The sequence below is a fragment of the Giraffa tippelskirchi genome, chromosome 3, assembly GCF_054371585.1.
Source record: "Giraffa tippelskirchi isolate mGirTip1 chromosome 3, T2T-mGirTip1v1.2.pri, whole genome shotgun sequence".
NCBI classification, from domain to species: Eukaryota; Metazoa; Chordata; class Mammalia; order Artiodactyla; family Giraffidae; genus Giraffa; species Giraffa tippelskirchi.
This window is the reverse complement of record NC_137277.1, coordinates 20,418,719-20,437,730: the sequence shown is the minus strand read 5'-3', so window position 1 is coordinate 20,437,730 and position 19,012 is coordinate 20,418,719. Positions and strand designations below refer to the sequence as shown.

The window sequence follows — 19,012 nt, the reverse complement described above, 5'->3', positions numbered from 1 at the left end:
AGGTTCAATCCGTGGGTCGGGAAGATCCCCTGGAGGAGGAAATGACAACCCACTCCAGGCAAGTATTCTTGCCTAGAGAAGCCCATGGACAGAGGAGCCTGGTGATCTACAGTTCTTGGGGTCGCAAAGAGTCGGCCACGACTGAGCACAGCAACCGCACACGCACGCAGGAGAACACCACGTGAAAACCAAGGCGGTAGGAGGGGCTGCTTCTACAGGCAGGCTTGGTTGGACTGCAGTACCAGAGTTAGCCTCCAGATGGCGCAGCTAGCGTCGAGCGGGAAGATAAGAGGTAGAACTCCGACCCAGGAGGGTAGACTCCACACCTTCACACTTCTGAGGCAACTAGGTTGCCCCTCTGAGCCATAACAAACTCCTGGGCATCATGTCTGGAGAACAGGGGACAGCTCTGCCCACAGAGGGCACACAGGAAAGTCACTCCATCACCTTGTAAGGTTCTACATCCTCTCACCTCTAGATGGAGGTCATTACAGCTATTCTCCTGCCTTTACAAGTCTTCCCCTGCTCTCTCAGAAGGAAAGCGGACCAGGAAGAAAGTACCAGGTACGAGTATGGGGGTGGGGGTGCAATCAGCCAGGGGGAAGAGTCTTCAGGAGAGTGAGATTTTCCTGGCCTTGCCCAGGAGAGCAGGCTGCCCCAGCAGCAGGGGGACAGTGGTATTTTGAAATCTCAGTGCAGTTTATGACAGGCAGGCCCAGGACATGGTCCAAGAGAGCAGACAAATATCTGCCACAGGGCTGATTAAACCCCCATGATATACAGCCTCTGGGCTCACAGGGCCCGCCTGGATTCTGGGGCTAATTGTGTACCCACCAGCCAGGTTGCTGGGCCTGCTGCAGCCTGCCCTGCCTAACACAGGCTTCCCAGCTGTTCTCTCCGGAGCTCCACCACTCCAGCTCAGCCACGGCTCCTAGCCAGAAATGTGGAGGGGTGGGCAGTTTTTATCGCACACACATGTCGGCCTAACCCCTGCTGTGAGCATTAAGAGGTCAGCACACCCTGTGCTGGCTCCTATTCAGAACCAGCATGACTCACCCTCACTGGACCCACATTTGGACAGGATATGCTCTCTTTAACAGAAGAGGAAGTTGAGTCCCAGAGCAGGGGAGAGAACTTGCTTCAAAGTACACGGACAGGCAGTGTAAGAACTGCTTCTGGGGGACTTCCTTGGTGGTCCAGCAGCTAAGATTCTGAACTCCCAATGCAGGGGGCCTGGGTTCGATCCCTGGGTAGGGAAGATCCCCTAAAGAAGGAAACGGCAACCCACTCCAGTACTCTTGCCTGGAAAATTCCATGGACGGAGGAGCCTGGTAGGCTATAGTCCATGGGGTTGCAAAGAGTCGGATACGACTGAGCGATTTCACTTTCTTTCTCACTTTAAAGCCTGTTATGTCCTGGTTTGAACTGCTGGGTGGGGAGGGGGACTACGGATGCAAAGAAGGGCTCCTGGGGAGGCTCAGGGCTGCCCAGCCCTTACCGTCCCAGATGCCAGGCAGGGAGGTGCCAACCCCCTGGGCAGGGAGAGGGGGCCAGAGCCAGAGAGCCTAGGAGGAGAGGGTATGAAGACAGGGGGAGAAGTGGACTTAATTCAGGAAAAGACCTGGTGAAAGCAGAGAAAAAGAGCATGGGTGTGCCCAGGTGTCTGTCTGTCTGTAATTTACACGGGAAGAGGACAAAGTTCCCTCTGTTCTCACCTTCCTGCAGCAGGGGTGGGGGGGGGGTGGTTGGACCAGGGAGGGAGCCACCCACTTGAAGGCAGGCTCATGCCAGTGCAGGAAGGTTGATGGAGACCAAGGTGGCTGTCTTCCCAGTGGCGCTAGTGGTAAAGAACCTGCCTGCCAGGTTCAATCCCTGGGTCGGGAAGATCCCCTGGAGAAGGGAATGGCTACCCACTCCAGTATTCTTGCCTGGATCCTGGAGGGCTATGGCCCATTGGGTCTCAAAGAGTCAGACACGACTCAGCACACAGAGGAAGTTGCTGTCTGTGTGTCTGTCCTCATGAAGGTAGAGGGGGGTTGGGGGAAGGGAGCACTCAGGTAGGGCCCCAGAGTCCATTTCCACCCCTTCTTGCTGGGTAACAGTGGACTTCGAGGCCCCAGGTTTCAGTGGCATCCTTGGGCACCGCACCACCCAAAGATGGCTAGAGAGAAAGAAATTCGGAGGCCATGAGTGCAGAGCAGGGAGTTGGTGCATCCTGGGGAAGGGGGTTCTTGGGGAAGACCTGTCTTTGCCAAACGGTTAACAGGAGAGGAGGCTTCCAGGCCTGTCCCCAGCCTTTGGCAGATCTTGAAGGGCTCCCTCTCCTAATCCTTAATGAGCCCAATTACACACACTTTGGTATTTTCCCCCAGGTCTGCCAATATCTATCCTTCGCCTCCCCAAGCCAGGTCCCCAGCCCTGCCTCTGAGAAGGGAGCCTGGCTGGCTGGCCAAACTCGGGCCAGTCCCTGCCCCTCTGGGCTTCAGTTCCCTGTCTTTAAAGAGAGGGGGTTGGGCTGGGCTAATCTCTTAGGTCCCTTGCAGGAGGTGCTGTAGTGGCCACATGGAGCAGCTGCCTCTAAGGTTGGGGTGGTGGGGGGACGCCAAGCTGTATTTGTCTGTTTCAGCACCCAGAGGAAGGCGGGGTGGGGACAGAGAAAGAACTGCCCTGTGGCGAGTGCCCGTTGCCTTCCAGGCACTGGACAGATATCACCTCTGTTAACCCTCAGAGCAACCCTGTGAGGCTCTACAGATGAGGAAACTGAGGCTCACAATCGAAACGACAGGCCTCATCCTATGATGCAAGGGGAAGGGGTGCACAGCCTGACGGCCCCCATCCCATCACTCACAGGGCGGGAGTGTGGGGTCGTGTCTGGAAGAAGAGAGGCCTCGTCTGTTCATATCCTGGTGGAGTGTGAGCCCTCCTGGGCCTGGCTGCCCCCCGCAAGTCCCCAAGGAGCCACCACCAAGCACTCTGCTCTCCCAAGGATGACATTGCAGGGTGAGGAAGGGTGACAACCCCCTTCACTGTGTGGCCCCCACAGAACGGCAACCCCCAGGGGATGGTCCAGAGAGCTGGGGTCACCCACAGTCATACCCAAGACTCCCCAAAGGAGTCAGAGACTCCCAGCTAGAGGAGTGGGATGGCCCGAGTGGGGGCAGCCATGCCCACCCCCAGCCCACACATCCCTACTTTGCCAGGCAGGAGGCCCTGGGGCTGGACCACAGCTGGTCCAGTTGTCTGCTGCTGTGGGTGGGCGTGGGAGGGATTCACTGGACAAGCCAAGGCAGCCATGTCTGTCGTCCCATCCGAAGTAATGAGAGATAAAGCCTGTCACCTTTCCTTGGGGATGGCTGGGTGCTGGGGTTTTCAGGAGTGAGCTGGCTAAGTGGTGCTGAAAGTCAACACTCCGGCTCCAAGGAAGCAAGAGAGAGGGCATGAGAGGTGACGGAGAGCAATGGCCCAGAGGTGAGGTCACCATCCCGCAGGCTATCCTCACCCCCTATTGGCTGGGAGTCCCAGAGGGCCTCCTTCCCCCCAGACACCCCAAAGATAAGGGCTGCCTCTCCTGGACGCTGATACTCCCCTGAAAGATCCTCTGGCCACCCTCCGGAAGGAAGTCTTTCTTGTTGTCTAAGCTGCATCCCTCCTCGAAGGGCCCACAGTGGCAACACAGAACAGCTGCCTCTAAGGTGGGGGCGAGGGAATTAGCCTCAGTGTCTCCTGTTCTGACTTCTGCTTCCAGGCAAGGCCTAGGAACCTGATCTGTACAGGAGACCCACCTCCCCCTACCAAGCCCCCTTCCCAGGACCCTGGCACAGTTCAGCCTCATCCACTGCCTGCTCTCCCGGTCCAACTTCCCAAAAGACTGAACACTAACTCCCCCAAACCAGGCTCCTCATTGTGATGGCCTCAGGGTCAGCACTTCCAAGATGGGGCTGAGAGAATGAGTTGAGAGAGAGAGAGAGAGAGCTGGAGGGAGGAGGGTGAGAGGTCCGGCGACTGAGCTTTGTCAGGGTGAGGGGGGTGGGGGCCGGGGGGTGGGGTGGGGTGGGACTGGGGTCGGAATCTTGCCTCCTGCAAAGGCCAAGAGGGCCAACCTCTGCTTCTGACCCTGAAAGAGGAGGGGCAGGCAAGGCAGCCTCCAATGACTGTGAATAATGGAGATGAGGGGGGGTTGTTGGGGAAGATGAGTGTACTCTCTGCACCCACCCACCCCCAAAAGACAATAGGCCTCCCATCCCACATCCCTTCCTTTCTGTTCTATCTCAGGGGCTGATGGGGTGAGCATTGATTTTTGGAGTCTCTAAAGAACTTAGACAAAAAAGGTAGGTTCTGTGGTCGAGCCCCCTGTCTGCGGAGAATGGTCCCCTTCTCGGGATGAGTCTCGCTGTCCCTGGCCTGTGGTCGCCAGCCTCCCGTCCCCGACTTCCTGGGAGCGAAAAGTTCTGGCCATCACCCTTGTCCCCCCTCCCAGCCTCGGTTTCCGGTTTTCTTGTCGCCCACCTTCCCAAAACACAAGGCAGGGTAGGGTCCTCGCTGCTGCCACCAGCCCTACGCAGCCACCTACACCCCCACCCCGCGCGCGGGCCCCCTTGGGCGCTCAGTCCCAGGGGCGCGTCGGTCCGGGATGGGGAGCCGGGAGTGCGGTCCCACGGCCCGCGCCCGCGCCTACCTGAAGGGCGCTTCCGACCCGAGCAGGGCCGCATCCAGTCGTCCGCGGCCGCCCGGGGCGGTGCGGATTCTCGGCGGCTCCCGGCTCCCGGAGGTGCGCGGCGGATGAGTCCGGGGCCCGCGCGTCCCGGGGCAGCCGCCGCGTCCCCGGAGCCCGCCCCTGGGCGGCCCACGGGGAGCAGGTGCCAGGAGCCGCACCGCCCGGAGCGGAGCGCAGGCGAGCGGGTCGGGAGAGAGGCCTGGCGCTGGGGCTCCCCGGGCAGCAGACCAGGGGAGACCCAGAGGCTCTCCTGCGGCAAGGCTGGACCCATTGGTGAGTATCCTCCCTACCCCTGGCTGGCCAGCCCTGAGTGCCCCTCACCTTCCAAAGGGTCCCAGAGTTGGGGGGAGGGGACCCCAAACTGGCCACCCCCCACTGGCCTGCTGTGACCTTCCCTGCCTGTGCATGCTAAGTCGCTTCAGTCCGGTCAGACTCTTTGCCGCCCTATGGACTGTAGCCCACCAGGCTCCTCTGTCCATGGAATTTTCCAGGCAAGAATACTGGAGTGGGTTGCCATGCCCTCCCAGGGGCTCTTCCTGACCCAGGGATCAAACCGGCGTCTCCTGCTTTGGCAAGCGGGTTCTTTACCACTAGCGCCACCTGGGAAGCCTTCCCTACCCTTTTGTAAACCAGCCCCTCTCTTGGGGGGAAGCTCAGGGAGAAAAAGGAAGCTGACATTCATGGAGTACCTCCTGAGTGCCAAGAGGGATGGCATTCAATCCTCATAACAACTTGCCCCAGACTGGTTTGATCCCCATTTTACAGACCAGGAGATGAAAGATTGGGGATGTTAAGTAACTGGCTCAAAGTCACACAGGAAGTGTGGACCAAATGGGAGACTCCAGGTTGTCCAGAGGTCAGGGGATTAAATCAGTGGGCCTATTGGGGAAACATCACTGGTGTATGTGGCTGAGGATCATTTCTGATTCTTCCCAGGGAATCAGTGCACTGGCTCTGGCCCACACTGGGGCATGAGACAGGAGAACGAAGCCAAGCAGAGAAGGACAGGAGGCAGCGGCTGATGGCATAACCTCCTAACAGCACCTGCCATCATTCCATTACTGGAGAGTCTCAAGGAAAGGCAACAGGAATGGCTCTTGTATTAAAGAAGATGGACCAGTGCTGTTCTTCCCATCTCACACTCCGGCCAGGCTTTGTGTGAATCAGGCCTTCCAGAGAGGAGGTCTCACCATGGGGAGCCCTGGTAATGTCTCACTTGCTAGCTCCCAGCACTTCTTCTGGTTCTCACAGCCACTAGCTCACTCCTGTCTTGAGGTCTCTGCTGTTCCTTCAGCCTGGAACTCTCCCCTTAACTTCACAAGGCCTTTTCCTTGCCACTTAGGCCTCAACTCCACTATCACCTCCCCAGAACCCGTTTTCCCCAGCCCAATTACTCTTTATCCCAGGCCCTGGTTATTTTCCCTCTTAGCACATCTCCCAAGATGCAATGCTTTTGCCTGGACACTTACCTGTCTCCCCCATGCAGGAAGGGCTTTTATTTTCCAGGTATCAGAAGCCCCAGCACTAAGCCCTATAAATGCTCTATAAAGAGTTGTGGAATGAATGCATGAATTCATTTCCACTCCAAGAGTCAAGCCACGTTAAAGTGTCCACTTTAAATGGGCAAATTGTATGGTATGTGACATATCTCAGTGAAGGGGTTACTCAAAAACCAATAAGTGCAGAGTGGAGCTGACAGTCACATGACAGTACCTGGCAAGCGCACCCACAACACGCCCACCCTCTAACCCATCCGATCACATCTCTCTGTCACAGTCCACATCCTGTGTCTGTCCATGGCAAACTGCATGCAGTTGCTCAGACCTGGAAGGGATCTTAGAGGTCATCCTGTCCCTTTTGTAACTTGTCCCCGATGAGTTACCCTCTGGCCTTTGCTTGAACGTGCTGATGATGGGGCACTCACTGCCTCACGAGACGGCCCGTCCCACTGATGGAGGGTCTCAAGGACAGAAAGCCCATCAGTATGGGAGCTGAAAGTTGCTTTCCTGTAATGCCTATGCAAGAGTTCTAGATCTGCTCCCTAGTGGTTTAGTGAAAGTCACTCAGTCATGTCCGACTCTTTGCGACCCCATGGACTATACAGTCCATGGAATTCTCCAGGCCAGAATACTGGAGTGGGTAGTCATTCCCTTCTCCAGGGGATCTTCCCAACTCAGGAATTGAACCCAGGTCTCCCACATTGCAGGCGGATTCTTTACCAGCTGAGCCACCAGGGAAGCCCAGATCTGCTCCCTGGTAATGCAGAAAAAGCCCACCCCACCTGCCACAGCCAGCTGAACATGGCTGGCAGCCTCTTCTTCAGGGATCTCTCCGCTGAGTGAAAGAGACCCATTTCCCTCAGCTGTTCTTCCCCTGACATGGCCACCTCCTCCAGGAAGCCCCTCCTACATGCTCCTAGGGCATCTTGTATGGGACCCTAACACTGCACTTACCATGCTGTATTGAACTGTGTCACCCAGACCCTGCCCAGGCTATACCACTGTGCTGAGGAGGCTAGTTCTAGGCCTTTATTCATTTCCTTCTGCTCAGTACCCTGCATGGTGACCAAGTGACTTGAACCGCTCAACTCAATAAAAACTTATCTACAGAGGTTTTATGATCCCACTCATATCCCTCTTAAACATATTTAGGTTTTCAATGACCTCCTTAGGACAGAGCCAGGGAGAGAATCACCTCCCCCCACCGTCTATCCTGTCCTCTATTAATGCTGCCCACTGTTAACTTTTCTGCACTTCTGAGTCATCTATAGAGAGCCAAGGCTTCATGAAATCTCCCTCATTTATTTTCATGTCATTGCTGGCGAGCTCAGCCTCCCAATCTAGTCACCCAAAGAGCGATCTCTAGCACTGTGAGCACCAGACCTTGTGTTTAGGCTTGCTGGCTCTCCTGTTCTGCCCGGCCTGTTGAAATCATTCAACAGGAGCACAGGTGCCAGCTGAGTGCCACCACAAAGACGTGGCTTCACCTAGATACACCAGGATAACACGCCCCCGAACTCCGACCCTGCACACACACACACACACACACACACACACACACACACACACACACACACACCACATCTCCTAGCTGTGAGCCTTCTGTTTTCCAGCCCCTTCCCACAGCTTTATTGATCCATTTTCTCCTCCCAAATAGCCCTGAAAAGTCAGCATTCCTCTCCCCACTTTAAAGATAAGAAAAAGGGGCTTCCCTAGTGGCCTAGTGGTAAAGAATCCGCCTGCCAATGCGGGAAACACGGGTTCGATCCCTGGTCCGGGAAGGTCCCACATGCTGAGGAGCAACTAAGTCCATGTGCCACAGCTACTGAGGCCCGCCCACTTAGAGTCTATGCTCCTCAAGCAATAAGAAGGCCATGCACCACAACGAAGAGTAGCCCCTGCTTGTCACAACTAGAGGAAAACCCTCGTGCACAGCAACCAAGATCCAGCACAGCCAAAAATAAATAAATAGTTTTTTTAAAAAGATAAGGAAAGGGAGGCTCTGAGAGGTTAGTTTACCTGCCCCAGGTCACACAGCTAGAAAGGGGTGAAATTGAACTCCATCTGTTTGACTCTAAACACTAGGCCTTCTTCCCTCTATCTCATGGTGCCTTATCCCAACACACCCAGACTTTTTTCCTATAAATGTGGGGTGAGGAGGAAGACAACATGGAAACCCTTTTCCTAGTCCTGACAGCTGGAGGTGCTGGAGTGCTGGCGCTCCCTTTCCTACCTAGCATCTTCCAAGGAGGGGTTCCGTCCTCTAGTTGTCACCCTCCCCCGAAAACGCCATCAGAAAATAATTCTCAGTCTAAATAAAGCCACTGTGTCTCTAACTGGCTGACTCAGTTCTCCCTGCTGCTCAGTCTCATCCCATTATCTCCTCTTCCTCTGTATTTTTAAAAAATATTTATTATTTGGCTGCTTGTGGGAGGGGCACACAGAATCTTTGATCTTCGTTGTGGCATGTGGGAACTTTCAGTTGTGGCATATGGGATCTAGTTCCCTGACCAGGGATCGAACCCCGGCCCCTGCACTGGGAGTGCAGGGTCTTAGCCACTGGACCACCAGGGAAGTCCCTCTGTTTCCTCTGTTTTGTCCGTGGTGAATCCTCAGCCCTAGAACAGTGCCGGCACATCAAAGACAACCAACACATATTACTGGATTTAAGGAATGAACCAACCCTCACTGTGGGCACAGAAAATGGATCGGGTTCCTTGCTCTGGCTGTGTGGGCCGAGGCAAGTTACTTTCCCTCTCTGAGCTTCAGTTTCCTTATTTGTAAAACGGGACAATTAACACATCATAACATGGCAGAGGGTGATGAGAGATCATCCCTGCAGTGTGCCTGACATAATTTGTGCCCAGTTAATAACACAGGCGTCATTTATGAGGTGTTACAGTCCTTGTTTTAGAGACAGGGCACTGGGGCTCAGAGAGGTGAAAGGACTTACATAACCCGCATTACGAGCTTGGAAGTGACCCATACAGAATGGGAGCCGGGTGTGTCTGGCCTTAAGCTTGTGCCCTTTTCCCTGTGCCATGGGGCCTTCCCTAAGCGCTCGGTAAATATAATAATTCCTATCACAAAGGTATGAGATGGTTTATTAATTGTTCCTTCTAATAATACCAAGGGCCCCAGTTAGAAAGCCTACAACAGAGGGGCTCAGGAGAGGAGCCAAAGACCCCTACCTAGTCAGCAGCTTGTGTTCTGTTCACTGCCCCACCTGGGGTCGGAAGTACAGACTCATTCTGGGGCCCTGAGTTTCAGGAAGGCGGGAGTAGCCCCAACCTCAGGTGGGCTTGCTTCCTCCATCCCAGGTCCTCTCTATTCCCACTGAAAGGGCAGAATCGCTAAAGGCTGAGAGCCCTCCCCCCACAGGGCCAGTCTTTTGCCTCCTAAAATAGCCTGAAGCCACCATGTGCCCAGGGCGGCTCCCCACTGCTTGCAAATCCCCCTGAAATTAAATCCCCATCCTGCCCCCAAGCAGGACGGCACCACCTCCTGTCGCCCGCTGGGCTCTATGGCTGGCCGGGCTCCCCCCAGTGGAAACCGGGACAGTCGTCCTTCACGGTGACCGAGACATAAATCCCCAAATAATGAGACAGGCACTGGGAACACAGAACCAGACACGGTGCTAATTGGTTTACTTCTGGGCGTGATGTGGGACAACAGCAACAGGCCTTGGTTGCCCAGCAGGGAAGATGGGGCAGGGGGTGTGATGACCTCCCTGATTTTCTGCGACCTCTGGCCTTGCATCCAGATCCACCAGCAGCCCCTCCTAGAACAGTAACTTAGATGTAAAAGGGAAGGATTGGGATCCCTTGGTCCAGGTCTTGAAGTAGGGAGACCCAAAGCATCCTTACCACAATCTAGAAACACCTCTTTCCACTAAAAACAAAACATAAAACTGAAAGGCTCGGCCCCCCTCAACATGTGTGAGGATGGCAGTGGGGAGGCGGGGTGGGCCCCACGCAGTCTCCCCGCCCCTCCTGCGTGACTAGTAATAGATTCTTGGATGAGCATGAGGTCCTCAGTTTGCAGTAATCAGGATGGGATTATCACATTAACCTTTAAAAGTCTTTGCTCAAAAAGAAGCAGCAGCAGCTGACACCCTCGACTCCCCCGCCTTTGCCACCATCACCCTCTCCTGGACCATGGCCGGATGAGCTCCAGATACGGGCCCCATGGAGGCTCCACTGCACCAGCCTAGAGGCAGGGGGATGGACACCATGACCTTTTCAGGCCTGGGCTGCTTCTGAATTGTGGTGACATGGAAGAGTGAGGAGCTGGGGGTGAAGGGTATGTGTGTGTCTGTGAGAGTAATTTGAGGAGGGGGGCCTCATGAAAACCAGAGTAACTTGTAATCAGGCAAACAAGCACTTACATATAACTCTGCCACTTACTGACCTGTGACTGAGAACATGGCCATTTTCCCCACATTTCAGTTTCCTGATCTATGAAATGGGGCTAACAATAACTAATAATAACTCTCCTAACCAAAGGCTGATAGCTGAGAAGATTAAATAAGATAACAAATAGAAAACACCTTGCAGGCTATAAAGAGCCATTATGATGTGAGGGGATGACATTGTTAGTTAAAGCAGGAGGGACAGTGGTAAGACTGCAGAAAGAACTTCCCCACAGCTGTGCAATGGAAACTAATGGGGCAAAAAGAGAGGAAAGACAAACGGGCCTGGGTGGAACCCCTGAAACCTCACAAATAATCTCCTCTCCCAACACATGGTGCCTGTCTGCATATCCAGACTAGACCCCTCCCCTCCTGCCCATCATCCTGCCACTCAAGGCTGCCAGCCCGTCCTCAGTCTTCCCTAGTCCAGAGTTATATCCAACTTGTGTTCGTTGCCAACGCAACGGACATTATTTCAACCTCCTCACCCAGCTAGGCAAAGCTGCCTGGGTTGTGTAGGAGAGGCTGGAGCAGGAGGAGAGGAGGCTAGGGGCTGGGGTGTCCACAGCAGGGGCGGCCCCCTCCCCAGAATATTCATTGCAACAGCAGCAGGCTAGAAGGCAGTCACCTTACTGGGGGGACTTGCTTATACTGCCCCATGGAAGAGAAGGAATGGCTGAGGGCCCAGGGGTCCTCACTGGAACCTTGGCTACCCTCCTTCCTACTTAAAGAGCTGCATTCAGAAGAGGCCTGGAGAGGCCCTGACTACCAGCCAGGATCAACCCTAAGGAAATTTAGATCTTTGAGTTTCCCCAACCCACCCTTCATTTCCTGATGCTTTTCTTTGGTTAGTTTGTCCAGCAGAATTCTCCCACCTCCCTGGACCTTGAGGTCTTCCCCTCTTCCTCAGTATAAGTAACTGAACCTAACGCATGCTAACCCCAGAAGAATGAAGGCAGGGGGGGGGACTGAGAATGACCCTGGGAATCCGGGGTCACCTGGAGCAGGAGGGAGGGGAGAGCCTCCAAGGGCACTGGCTGAGGGAGATGGTGGGATGGCCATGGTCCATCTTGCTGGCCAAGGAGCAGCTGCCGACCGCATCAAGGAGTCCTCCTCTCAAATCAGTCGGGTGGGTGGAAGCACACAGCCGTTGCAGGCCATAAAGGAGGCCTTTCAAAACTAGCAGAGAGCTTCCAAGAAACGCCCTGGGGATGGGCTGAGAGTCAACATGCCCCAGGTCCCCCAGGCTCTCCGTTCAGCCTCCAGGCTGTCAGGCTGCTTCCCACAGCAGGGGCTGCCCAAAGCCCTTGGCTGGGAGGCAGTTCAGGGCCCAGGACAGAGCCTGGGTTCTGGAGCTGTCAGACCTTGGGCAAGTCGCTTTGCTTCTCTAATCTGTAAAATGGGTACAAAAAGTATCTACCTTGTGGAGTTGTTGGGAAAATTGAGATGATATATGGAGAGTATCTCCCTTTGGGCCTGGCACAGAAGAGGGACTCGATAAATTCACTCAATAAACACGTTGAACACCTTCTATATGCTAGGCCCTCCATTCTATGCCTAGGGGATGCAGCAGTGAACAAAAGTTTTAAGGGGCCCTCACGGAGCTTGCAATCTAGGAGGATGGTCAGGTCAATAAGTGGATAAATACACAAGGTCAGGGAGAACGAGTGGCCAGGGAAGGACTTTCTGAGAATGGCACAGTTCAGCCCAGAGCTTCCTGAGATGAGGGTCAGGGCTGCTTGAAGATACTCAACTGTGGCCACTCACTGGAATCACCTGGGCAGCTTTGAAAATGACGAGACTCCTCCCCAGAGATTCTGATGGGATTTGTCCAGGTTGCAGCCTGGGCACCAGGAATTTTCACTTCTGCCCAGGTGATTCTGATGCGCAGCCAAGGGCAAGAACCCATCGCCCCGCAGTTTTCCCAAGTGCCTGGCTACCTGAGCATCACCAGGGAGCTTGTCAGGCATCCTGGGCTGGGCCCTCATCCCAGGGATTCAGATTCAGAATCTGGAGTGAGGCTCAGCGTCTTCCTTTTTAACAAGCATCCAGGTGATTCCGAAGAGCAGACAGGCCTAGAGATGCGTCTGGAGGAGCAAGTACCAGCTCAGAGCTTGGCACTCACAGCTCTACACGTGCAATGCTGAGCCACGCCCACACTGGACCACCTGTTGCTTAGGAGGTAAGCTACCCCGTCTAGCCCCGCCTCCTTTCTTAGTCAGGTTCTGCGCATGCTCAAAGGCTTTCCATGAAGACTAAAAGTCCTAACGCTGTGGACTTGGGGTCTGTTTCTCCAGCATCCTCAGCCCCTTGGCGGAAACCCCCGACTCCACTCTGTTACATGTCCATGCTTTTTGTCCAGCCAGACCCTGGCCTTCCTCCAACCACGTGGCTCCAAGTCTGGCGCCCCACAGGTATGACCAGTCCTAGCTGAAAGCATACCCAACCTACCCCAGCCTCTGCTGGTCACAGCTGCTCCCACAACTGGGCCAAAGGTGGCAGGGTTGTGACCTGCTCCTGCAACTCCCTGTTCCACCCTCTTCTCCTGTCCTGGGCCTCTGGTCACTCACAGCCCTGTCCTAGGGGCCAGGCCCTGGGAGGGGAGACATTGCACGGTTATGCTCCCCAAGGCAGAGGTGTTCCTGAGTCCCCTTCCATCCCCGATGAAGAATCAGGTCCCCCACCCTGTGCTTGGGCTCCCTGGCCTAAAGGATACTCACCCCTTCCTGTAGGGAAACAGCATAATATAGGTATATCCCCACACTGGGTTCAAGTCCTACTCCTGCCACTTCCCAACTGTGTGACCTTGGCCACCTCTGTGCCACAATTTCCCCATCCGTAGTGTTGGTCGCTCAGTCGTGTCCGACTCTTTGCAACCCCATGGACTGTAGCCCGCCAGGCTCCTCTGTCCATGGAATTCTCCATGGACAATTCCCCAGCAAGAATACTAGAGTGGGTAGCCATGCCCTTCTATAGGGGATCGTCCCAACCCAAGGATGGATCTTCTCACATTGCAGGCAGATTCAAGGATAAAATAGGATCTTTCCTAGAGGGTTTTTATGGGGATTAAATGAGTCAACGTTTTCACAGTGTTTAGGAAACAGGTTCCTGGTGATCAGTATGTGTGCTTGTTAAATAATATTTTAAAATACATGATTCCAGGAAAGTGATGCTTTAGTCAACATAGTCAGTCCTGACAATGCAGCTAGTTCTGGGAGGCAGGGATTCAGATTCTATTTTACAGGTGAGCAGACAGGTCAAGGACAGGAAATGACTTGCCCCAGATGACACCCAAACCTCAGGTCAGTTACTTCAAGCCTTCTCTCTTCAAACACCTCAAGGCCCACCTCCTCATTCCTCCAGCGCCTGGCCTGGCCCAGGTGAGCTCGGTGCCCTGCACTGACAGAGGCCCCTTTGTACCCCTGCCCAGGGTCACACCCAGAGCTCAGAGCCACGGATCAGACAAGTGCCTTGTGTCTGGGTCTGTTTCATGGCCAAGTCTGTGGTCTCCCTGGCTGCTCCAGCCACGTGCTCTGGGTGGGTGGATCTGAGGGCCATCCCATCCCTGAACCCCAACCTCAGCAGGGCATCCCTGACCCTCCCTCACCACATTCAGCCAGGAGACAGACTGGGAGAGAGCCCCAAGGAAAACACCCCAGTTCTTGGTCTCCACCCTGTGCAAACTTCAAGTGGCCTAACCCTGGGGTATCTGGGACCTCAGAGGAAGGGAGGGGCAGGAGCTGGGGTGTGAGAAATGACATGGAGGACATTCTGGGGGAGTGGGGAGGGTTGTGCTGGGATCCAGGAAGCAAAATGGGATTACCCCGTCTTTCTATCTCCCTAACCTGTCTTCAAACTGTTCACTTCTCTTTACCACCTGGATTGGCACAACAGCCTCCTCATCAGCCTCCCTGCCTCTACTACCCTCCCAGTCTGTTCTCCTCATGGCCAGAGGAGCTTTTGTGTTTGATTGATTGATTGGTAGCACCATGCATCTTGTGGGATCTTAGTTCCCTGATCAGGGATTGAACCTGGGCCTCAGCAGTGAAACAACCCAGTCCTAACCACTGGGCCACCAGGGAATTCCCTAGAGGAGACATTTTAAAAGGCGAATCTGAATGTGTCACTCTCCTGCCTAAAACCTCCAAGGGCTTCTCTTACTTTAGGAGATCTGGCTCCTAAAACCGCCTCCCTAAAACCCTTCTTCTCTGCAATCCGTGATCCTGCCCACAGATTAACTGAGATATAAATGCAACTCTCCACCTAAGACTTTGGCTGGTACAAGTAACACTGGTAACAGCTAGAACCAGATACAAGAAAACTTGTTGTTGGCTAAAGTGGACACAAGAATCCAATCTTGAACACAAATCTCTTTTTACATTCAAAGCTTCCAAAATTGGAGGAGTTTACCCAGTCACTCACACAATGGTGGAGAGCAGGGTCGGGGGCATTTAATCATTGTGAAATTGATCAGCGAATCAATTCTTGGCTGCAAAATCTATACAGGATTGATGCCGGTGAAAATAATTTTAATAAAGTTAAAATAGAATGAAAAAAAGGAAATTTGTACCATACAGGGGAAAAAAATGGAAAAATCTGATGAAGGAATTAAATTGGATGAACAGAGTTCAAACGGGAAAGCACTTTCTGAAGAAGTCTTCAGTGTTGGTATGTTTTGGTTTCAAATATTTGCATTCAAAACATCCTTGGGGTCAAAATATCCCGTGCCCCTCGGATCTGTTTTTGCGCCCCTCCCTGCCTTGCTATGATAAACTCTGCTACAGCCACACTGGCTCTTTCTCTTACCAGAGCATAGTAAGCTCTCCCTCACCTCAGAGGATCTCCAGACCTGTTCTCTGCTTGCAGCTCTGTTTTCCTCCTGGATTCTACCTCTCCCTCTCATAGCTGATGCTGAAATAACATGAGAGGCCTTCCCTCCTCCCCCTTTTAAGGTCGATGCCCTGCCTGCCTCCTTGCATGCTCTCTTATCCCTGCTTCCCCACCCCTCATCTTATTCCTCTTTGAATTCCCAGGGCAGGACCTAGCAAATACAACCCATGGTAGGTGCTCAGTAAATATTTGTGGGGGGGTTTTGTTTGTTTTTTTCTCTGTGCCATGTGGCTTGCGGGATCTCAGTTCCCCAACCAGGGATCAAATCCGTGCCCCCCTGCAATGGAAGTGCAAAGTCTTAACCACTAGACCACCAGGGAAGTCCCAATAAATATTTGTTGAATGAATTAATAAATCAGTGTCACCTGACTGAGGGACTGGGGGATGGGTTAGGGCTTAAAAAGGCCCGTGGGAGAGTTAAAGAGATAGGGTAGGGACATAGTCTTCCACCGCAAGTTCCAGAGAAGTCCATTTTAGCAGAAAAGAGGGGATGGTACCGGTTCTTCTTAATTTCTGCCCCTTGCCCAGCTTGAGGTTTAAGACCATGTGTCAACTGGCCAGCTGCCTGCCCCCCCCCCCCCGCAGCTGGGCTGTGTGGCCCCCCTCCCCCGGGCCTAGCTTCCACATTTGGCTGCTGGCCAGGCTATTTGGGGAAATTTCCTGACCCCCGCCTCTGGCCTCTCCACCCCCACACCCCATCCTGTGGCCCTGGAATAGCTGTCCCTGGCCTCAAGTAGGGACATTCCCATTCCCAATTAGCACCCAGATGGTATGCAAGCATCTCTGAAAGGTTCTGGTGTCCTTCTTCCCTCAGGAAGCTGCTAACTAGGATAGCAGATCTCAGAATGAGGTCACAAGACTCGGGCCCCTACACTCCCTTCCCTGCTGGAGACATGGGTGGGGACCAGACTCTCCATCACAGACTGTGGAGGTGGAGCAGGCATGGGTGAGGGCGAGAAGAAGGGAAAGTCGAGGCAGCCTGGGCTCCTTGTTGCCCACAGAGCAGCTCCGGCTCCATCCCAGGAGGAGGCCTAGGGGTGGAGAATGAGGAGACTAGGGTCGAGTCCAGACCCTGCCTGGATTAGGGATTTTATGACCTCTCCAGGTTTCATGGGGCAGGATGCAGCGGTTCTGTACGTAGTACGTTGTCATACAAAGTCCAGGGATGGAAAGACCCTTGGGGTCTCAGGGAGATCATTCTGGGATGAATCCTGGGAGGGGTCCCCAAACCCATTAGAGAATTAATCCTTTCCTGAAGTCTCATTCTACCGCTGGCTCCAAGCTCGGCCAAAGAGGGTGGGTAGGCACGCGGGCAGACTTCTCCCACTTTCTGAAGACCACACTCCATGTGTTTCTCTTTGGGAACACCCAGAGAACTCATGGGTTCCAATTCCCAACACCATCTCAGGGTATTTCCCCTGCCCTAGGTGAGGGATGGGGGTACGGGGCTGTGTCATAGTTTCGTCTCCTGCCTGGCCAGTGGGAGGGGTTCATTGGCATCAGATGTAGGGATCAACAGATCTGAGATCAGGAGGGTGGAGATGCGTGGGGCCTGGGGAGGTAGGAGAGGCTGAAGGGGGCCAGGGGAGGGCAGTGGGGGCACCGCAGGGTCGGCCTGGTTTCTGGTCTGGGCATCTGCAGAGGGGAAAAAAGCACCTATGGAATTGGTCCTCACCCCACCCAAGGAAACTTTAGTCAGATAAACAAACAGCCAACACAGCTGCTCCTGTACCAGAGGCCATGGCAGCGAGGAGAGGCCCCTTGAAGTGAGGAGGCCAGGACACAGGGCAAGGAGGCTGTTTGAACAAGGCTCCGAGGCCCTGGGGCAGTTGGCAGAAATGTCTGGAACAGGGCGGGGAGCACAGCAGTGGTTTGGATCTGGAAGCTGGAGCCTGGGGTGGGTGCATTGAGCTTGGCTGCTTCGAGGAAAAAGAAAAGCATCAACTCAGCCTCCCTCTGAGGAAGGCTCCTAGTCCCCAACACCTTTCCCTCGGCTCAAGGTCACAGACAAGGGCTCTCCCCCTCAACACTCTGAACCCCCAGCCCCGCTGCCAGGCCTGTGACCCTGGGCCCTGTGGCAGAAGAAAATACTGAATATTTCAGTCAGAAACCAAAGCCCCCAATTCTCAAGTTCTCCAGAGAGGAGCCAGGGCAGGTGGACCAGCCTCGGGGTCCTTCCTGGAACCCGATAGTCCTCATCTCTCCTGGCAGTTGGAGGGCCCAGAGGTGATGACAGTGCCCGGGGAAGTTTTGTCACCTTATTCTGCAGTCAGAGACATTCGGCTGCCCCGTTCCCCTGGGATGCCTCGTGAGAGTAACAGAGGTTGGAGAGACACAGATCCAGACTTAGAGGCAGAGATGGGGCGAGGGAAAGACCAACAGGTACTGAACTAGTGAGACGTCGCCACCATCAGAGACACAGAGCTGAGGGACAAGGAGAGTGATGGAGAGTGAGGAGACGTGTGTGCATGGCAGAGACAGATGGAAGGGCAGAGACACGCAGAAAAAGAGACTAAGAGACAGGCAGAAAATAACAGACATGAGCGCAGGGGGAGGGCCGCCCCCAGAGCACGCGGGACACACGGACAGACATGCTTATAGGCTGAGAGGCTCCCAGAACTGCACGGGGACCCGGAGACACTCCCTTCCAGCCTCGGGGGAGCAGAGGGGCTGATTGTTGAGCCCAGTGGGGCTTGCCGGGAGTCCCAGGAGGGTGGCACGGCTGCCTCCCGTCCCCAGCGCTGAACCCCTGAAGACGTCTGGCCGCCAGCCACCCTCAAGTAAGCCAAGCCCTGGCCACTGGAGCTGGCGGGTCACCCAAGGTGAAATGAAAAGTCACCAATAGGGGAGAGAGAATGTGAACTGTGGGGAAGGCAAGGGATTGGCATAGCCCACATATCAGAGTGGGTCCTTGGGGGGGATCCATAGCCCAGATTGCACTTGGAACGGTGATGGGGGGGTGCACTACCATGCACAGTGACGTCTGTGGGTTGCTGTAGGTGGGCACGCTTGCCTGGGTGTGTGTCTGAGTGTGAGTGTGTGTGTCCAGTTCAGTCACGCACCTCACAGCTCTAATGAGGCCAAGGCAGCAGGTTTGATCCTCGAGCAGCCCAATCAGAATCTGAGAGTGAGTCAGAGACGACCCCAAAAAGGCTGTGCGTCTCTTCTTCTGAACAGACGGTGTGTTCAGGTGCCACAGGGCACTCGGCTATGGCTGAGACCAATGTGCCATTCCTGCCTGCTGGGGACGACTCCCACTGCCTGACCAGCTGGCCCCCACACTCTTCCCCACCCAAACTTACAGGAGGACCCACATTCCAGAAACACGGCCCCCTTCCTGGCTGCGAGTCCAGCACCCCCTAAGACAGGCAGCCAGAGAGACAGTGGGGCCCAGTCCTCATCTTCCTGCTGTCTAACTGCCATTCCACCTGCTGCAGCCCCCACTGAACTCCCTCCTTGCTCCTTGGGTCCAGTGAGTGCTCACATCAGCTTCACAGT

At 54.6% G+C, this 19,012-nt stretch overlaps 2 protein-coding genes and 1 long non-coding RNA gene across 5 annotated transcripts in view; 1 reads left to right on the top strand and 2 right to left on the bottom strand.

Moving 5' to 3' along the window:
- The window catches only part of C3H17orf113 (chromosome 3 C17orf113 homolog), a 45,953-nt gene that overhangs the window by 23,912 nt on the left and 3,029 nt on the right, over positions 1–19,012 (bottom strand). Inside the window, exon 1 of one of the 2 annotated variants that reach the window (XM_081577625.1) lies at positions 4,676–4,809. The exons of the other annotated variant lie outside the window; for it this stretch is intronic. The gene's annotated coding sequence lies outside the window, so the exon portion shown is untranslated. Of the gene's footprint in view, positions 1–4,675; positions 4,810–19,012 lie in introns of those variants that run through there. 2 annotated transcript variants of the gene reach the window in all.
- The window catches only part of ZNF385C (zinc finger protein 385C), a 56,804-nt gene that overhangs the window by 34,789 nt on the left and 3,003 nt on the right, over positions 1–19,012 (bottom strand). Inside the window, exon 1 of one of the 2 annotated variants that reach the window (XM_081577628.1) lies at positions 4,676–4,839. The exons of the other annotated variant lie outside the window; for it this stretch is intronic. Within the exon in view, the coding sequence (XP_081433754.1) occupies positions 4,676–4,709 (34 nt within the window). The 5' untranslated portion in view covers positions 4,710–4,839. Of the gene's footprint in view, positions 1–4,675; positions 4,840–19,012 lie in introns of those variants that run through there. 2 annotated transcript variants of the gene reach the window in all.
- Positions 284–7,324, top strand: LOC145541365 (uncharacterized). Its single transcript, XR_014078955.1, has 3 exons — positions 284–564; positions 4,273–4,328; positions 5,651–7,324. It is a non-coding gene; the product is annotated as an uncharacterized LOC145541365 (long non-coding RNA).